The sequence below is a fragment of the Ctenopharyngodon idella genome, chromosome 19 (assembly GCF_019924925.1).
Source record: "Ctenopharyngodon idella isolate HZGC_01 chromosome 19, HZGC01, whole genome shotgun sequence".
In the NCBI taxonomy this organism is placed as follows: domain Eukaryota; kingdom Metazoa; phylum Chordata; class Actinopteri; order Cypriniformes; family Xenocyprididae; genus Ctenopharyngodon; species Ctenopharyngodon idella.
In genome coordinates, this window is record NC_067238.1 from 2,224,124 (window position 1) to 2,230,045 (window position 5,922).

Here is a 5,922-nt window from a genome sequence, read left to right on the forward strand (position 1 = left end):
GCTGCAGTAGACATTGTGCCTTCTTTTTTCCCGTTTTATGACAAATGGCAACAATGTAACTAACTGCTTCACTACCATAGTTTGGTGCATTGTTAGAGAAATTAACTAGCTATTCATGACTGTTTCCTGAAACTGTGGCAACATGATTGCAACTCTGTCGTTTAAACCATTTTGGTCCAACAATATAGAACTGTCATCATGTGCAAGTGGAGTAATAACTTCTGCTAATTAATCGATTCAAGATCACCAATGTCAAGATCATCAATGTCAGATTATTATAGTTCATTTACACAAAACAACAGAAAGCCGTTAATGTTTTAATCACATAAAAATATATTGCAACACCCCTAAACTAAGGCTTTATAGAATTTCACTGAATGAGGTCAAGAATAACAAACGCTTTGCAGAATATGAGGTAAAAATGTTGCTACAGCTACAAACCCGATTCCAAACAAGTTGGGACACTGTACAAATTGTGAATAAAAAAGGAATGCAATAATTTACAAATCTCATAAACTTATATTTTATTCACAATAAAATATAGATAACATATCAAATGTTGAAAGTGAGACATTTTGAAATGTCATGCCAAATATTGGCTCATTTGGGATTTCATGAGAGCTACACATTCCAAAAAAGTTGGGACAGGTAGCAATAAGAGGCCGGAAAAGTTAAATGTACATATAAGGAACAGCTGGAGGACCAATTTGCAACTTATTAGGTCAATTGGCAACATGATTGGGTATAAAAAGAGTCTCTCAGAGTGGCAGTGTCTCTCAGAAGTCAAGATGGGCAAAGGATCACCAATTCCCCCAATACTGTGGCGAAAAATAGTGGAGCAATATCAGAAAGGAGTTTCTCAGAGAAAAATTGCAAAGAGTTTGAAGTTATCATCATCTACAGTGCATAATATCATCCAAAGATTCAGAGAATCTGGAACAATCTCTGTGCGTAAGGGTCAAGGCCGGAAAACCATACTGGATGCCCGTGATCTTCAGGGCCCTTAGACGGCACTGCATCACATACAGGAATGCTACTGTAATGGAAATCACAACATGGGCTCAGGAATACTTACAGAAAACATTGTCGGTGAACACAATCCACCGTGCCATTCACCGTTGCCGGCTAAAACTCTATAGGTCAAAAAAGAAGCCATATCTAAACATGATCCAGAAGCGCAGGCGTTTTCTCTGAGCCAAGGCTCATTTAAAATGGACTGTGGCAAAGTGGAAAACTGTTCTGTGGTCAGACGAATCAAAATTTGAAGTTCTTTTTGGAAAACTGGGACACCATGTCATCCGGACTAAAGAGGACAAGGACAACCCAAGTTGTTATCAGCGCTCAGTTCAGAAGCCTGCATCTCTGATGGTATGGTGTAACCCAGACTAATTAAGGGTTAAATATATATATTAATATAAATGTATGAAGTTCAGAAAAGTAAATAATTGGAGATTGGTGATATTAATAAATACTTAAAATAAAATAAATTGTGACAAAAATAATTTGTAATATTTAAACAAGTTATAGTTCCATCCAATCAGAGTTCGGTTGATATGGACCGCCCACTTGCTGATGCGGCAGATTGCGCAAGACCTAAGAAGGAAGAAGACGGGAAAGAAATTCGCTAGATTTAGCTATCAAGAAAATAGAAATAACGGAGTAAAACTTTGAAAATAGTGATTAAAACTCAAGTCAGTTGAAAGAGGAGAATATTGAGTGGATTCAGTTGTTATTTTACTCCTGTGACTATCGATGGGTGAATTACATCATTGTATTACTGGGACGTGAATATCTGGATGTGGTGAGTTCAATTTATGCAAGTATGCTGAGTTTAATGTTTAAATAAGAAAACAACACTTATTTTGTAAGGAAAGAAGTTGTTTATTTTGTTTATTATGGTCATATGTGTGATTTATGTTGTATCTTTGGATATTATGGTACAAATTCGTAGCGCTGTTCAGTTGTTCTCATGTGGTGTCGTTCTTTTTCACGTGCACGCTTCACGTGCATGTCGGGGTAATATACACGTGCCTGAAAAGAGATGTATGTTTATTTCAATGTAATATTGTAAAACATTGAAATTATTACTTTATATGTTAATTTATTGGTATGTGGAGATACTTACCTGATGTGATGCTATTGTTGACTAAATGCAGTCATGCATTTCTGACCTTTTAAACAGGTCAGGTTTTTTTCCTGAGGGGAGATTGATTTTCTTTGATGGCGAGCCAACCTATTCGGACACTGGAAAAGAAAGAAGAAAATTCATCCTATAGGACCAGGAGAGTATCGTGATTTCATTTTTTTTTTTTCTCCCCTGCTCAAGGTAAAACTATTCCTGCATAGAGACTGTGTTTTCTCCATACGGGACTGAAACTGTCTGAGATAACTAGAAGAAGGAACTGATATCAGTTATTGAACATTTGGAAATTGAACTGGTCGTCGACGTGTGCGTGATATCACAAAATTGTTGTTGAATCTGGACAAATTGTTGTCATTCTATTGTTTTCTATTGTATTCATACTATTCTAGTGTGAAACTGACAGTGATTTGCTCTTAAGTGATTTGTTCTTTTATTTCTTTTCATCGAATTGACGTAACTCACTTTGAATTGCTTTTTATTTATTTTATTGTTTACTTTCAAAAAGGGGAAAGGCCGGCATTTAAGGGAACATTTATAAAAAATCTACGTACTTACCTTAATTGTGGTCTCCTGTCGTTCCTTCAGCAATTACCCTCTACCTCCGTAGTCGATCATACGAATCTTCTGATTTTCCTAATTGGTCCATAAAAGTGAAGAACTAAATTATAAGTAATATAACCCGTTACATAACATTGGCGAGCCAGGGCCAGGAGGTGGTGCTGTATTGCTGAAGACAGGCAGTTGATCTTTAAACCCATTTTAGTGCTCAGACAAATTAACCAATTTGTTGTCAAAATGGATGTAATTTTCCAAGAAGGTATCAAAATCCCAAATGCTGTAATAGTTAGTGGGGTAACTGGAACAGCGAATGATGAAGAACTGATAAAAATTCTGCAAGAACATGGTTCTATTGCTAGGTCAGTCAAAATTCAGGACCCTGATTCTGACTTCCATCGTGACTTAATTATTGAGTTTGACAGTGGCTGTGCTTTACAGTCATTAGAGCTCATGTTGCCCTATACTCACCAACTAACCAGTGATCCAAATGTCACTTATATAGTGAGATCTTTATCCAGTGTTTACACCCGAAAGTTGGGGGGTAGTGCTACCAGATCATACCTAGAAGGATTGAAAGAAATTGCGAAACTTAGTGGGGCAAATTTTGAAGCAATGTTGAGTGAAATGCTGACAGAAATGAGTGCTGTAGTTCTTCCTGCAGGCTCTACATCTGAAGCTGTTGATGAAAACCCTATTAGACCATCCCGTCAAGAGCCGCTTGAAGGCAAAGCAACTCCAGTTATCGCTCAGCCTTGCCAAGAAGGAACCCAGCAGACCCATCCTCCTGCTTCTTATGTGGCTGACACCACAGTTCTTACCTCTCCCACGATACTTAACCCGCCTGAAGTTCAGAGGTTAGTTGTTGAACATGTGGTGAGGAGTGGAGAAGCTGTTGCTCAGGTGCATGCTCCCATGCGACTCAGGTTATTTTCTGGGAGGAAACCTAGACCTGCCAACGAGACAGATTATGATGCATGGCGTTCTAGTGTGGATCTTATTCTGAAAGATCCTGCAATATCTGATCTGCATGGGTCACGAAAGATCCTGGAAAGTCTTTTGCCCCCAGCTGCTGATGTTATTAAACACTTGAGTCCTGAAGCTTCCCCATCAGCTTACCTGCAGTTGCTAGATTCTGCTTTCGGCACGGTAGAAGATGGTGACGAACTCTTTGCTAAATTTATGAATACCTTGCAGGATGCAGGGGAGAGACCTTCATCTTACTTGTCTAGGCTTCAGGCAGCCTTGAGTGTAACGATTAAGCGTGGTGGGGTTTCGCCCAGTGAAGCAGACCGACATCTCTTGAAGCAATTCTGCCGGGGCTGCTGGGATGATGGGTTGATCGCTGACCTGCGATTGACACAAAAACGTGATGATCCTCCACATTTCGCACAGCTGTTATTGATGCTACGTACTGAGGAGGATAAACATGCTGCAAAAACCATGCGCATGAAACAACATCTAGGTGGTACCAAGCAGCGCGCACTGATGCATACCCACAGAACCTGGGTGTCTGATGAAACTGAACAAGCTGCAGCCTCCAATGTGCTGTCATTGGCAACAGAAGCTAAAGAACTAAGAAAACAGATAGCAACTCTTCAGAGTCAACTAGCAAAACTCACCTCTAAAGCTGATGTCCCAAAGAAATCTGCATTGCAGGCAGTGGGTCAGAAATCCTCAATCACAGAGAAAAGATCAAGCAAACAGAGCACTGTAACCACAATACCTGCAAACGGTAAACAATCTGACAAACCCAGGCCATGGTATTGTTTTAAATGTGGAGAAGATGGCCATATTGCCTCCTCCTGTGAGTCAGAGCCCAATCCAACACTGGTGGCTGAAAAGCGTAAAGTCTTGAGGGAGAAACAATCCCAGTGGGAGTCTCAATACAACATCACAAAACCTGCTTTAAACTAGAGCCAGTTCCTGTTGCGGGACGACCAGGGACTGAAATATTGAAGTGTCCCCCTAAAACCAAAACCTCCACACAAAGCCATTGTTCCAAGATGGAAATTGCAAAACTGCCTAAGGGTTTGATTGGTGAAAAATGTATTGCACAAGTTACTATTTCAGGGCAGGAATGCAACTGTTTGATAGACACCGGCTCACAAGTTACCACTATTCCTTTGTCTTTTTATGAGCAGTGTCTTTCAGAATGTCCTATCAATTCCCTTTCTGATTTGTTGGAAGTTGAAGGCGCGAATGGTCTTTCTGTGCCCTACATTGGTTATATAGAGTTGAACGTGACCTTTCCTGCAGAGTTCATTGGTACAAGTGTTGAAGTACCCACTGTTGCTTTGGTGGTTCCAGATCCAAAGTCCTACACCATGCCTTTAGTCCTGATAGGGACAAACACTTTGGACACTCTTTATGAGGAACACTTGAAAATGAGTTCTACAACTTTCCAGCCTTCTTTGTTTGGCTACAGGGCTGTTCTGAATACCCTCAGATTGCGGCACAAATATGGAACAACTGGTGTTCTCGGTCATGTTAGGTTGAGGGGCAGGGTGCCTGAAGTCATAGCTGCTGGCCAAACCGTCGTTTTAGAAGGCATTGTCCATGTGCTTGGGGTTCCAACTGATAAGTGGATTGTAGTGGAGTACCCCTCCATATCTTCTTTACCTGGAGGAGTTGTCGTAAAAAACTGCTTGCTTACCCTTCCTTCCAAGCAATCTAGCCATCTTCCGGTACTTCTCTCAAATGAAACTGATCATGACGTCACTATTCCACAGAGGTGTGTAATTGCAGAAATCCATGCCTTGGAGTCAGTGCTTTCTTCTGGCAATGCTGTGTCTGAATCAGCTTCCCAAAGTAGTGAGCCCACAATGAGCAAAGAGGAAAAGTTCAGCTTGAATTTCGGTGATTCTCCACTATCACAGGAGTGGAAGGATCGAATAGCCAAGAAACTTCGTGAGATGCCAGAAGTCTTTGCTCAACACGATCTGGATTTTGGACATACACAGAAAGTGAAACATTGCATCAAATTACATGATGAGACCCCGTTTAAGCATCGCGCCAGACCAATCCATCCACGTGACATCGGAGCAGTAAGAAAACACCTTCAGGAGCTTCTCTCAAGCGGAGTCATACGTGAGTCGGAATCCCCTTTCTCATCGCCAATAGTGGTAGTCAGGAAGAAAAATGGCGACGTACGACTCTGTATAGATTACCGGAAGCTAAATCTTCAAACAGTCAAGGACGCTTATGCCTTGCCGAACCTTGAA

At 40.8% G+C, this 5,922-nt stretch overlaps 1 protein-coding gene and 1 long non-coding RNA gene across 2 annotated transcripts; one reads left to right on the forward strand and one right to left on the reverse strand.

Moving 5' to 3' along the window:
* Positions 1 to 1,370: 1,370 nt before the first annotated feature.
* LOC127501434 (zinc finger CCHC domain-containing protein 18) lies at positions 1,371 to 4,633 on the forward strand. The gene is made up of 2 exons (XM_051873403.1): positions 1,371 to 1,801; positions 2,183 to 4,633. Exon 2 carries the CDS (start codon positions 2,939 to 2,941, stop codon positions 4,613 to 4,615), a length of 1,677 nt encoding a protein of 558 aa, XP_051729363.1. The 5' UTR covers positions 1,371 to 1,801; positions 2,183 to 2,938; the 3' UTR covers positions 4,616 to 4,633.
* LOC127501435 (uncharacterized) lies at positions 2,000 to 2,244 on the reverse strand. The gene is made up of 2 exons (XR_007926598.1): positions 2,126 to 2,244; positions 2,000 to 2,031 (listed from the first exon to the last, which is right to left on the reverse strand). It is a non-coding gene; the product is annotated as an uncharacterized LOC127501435 (long non-coding RNA).
* Positions 4,634 to 5,922: the final 1,289 nt, after the last annotated feature.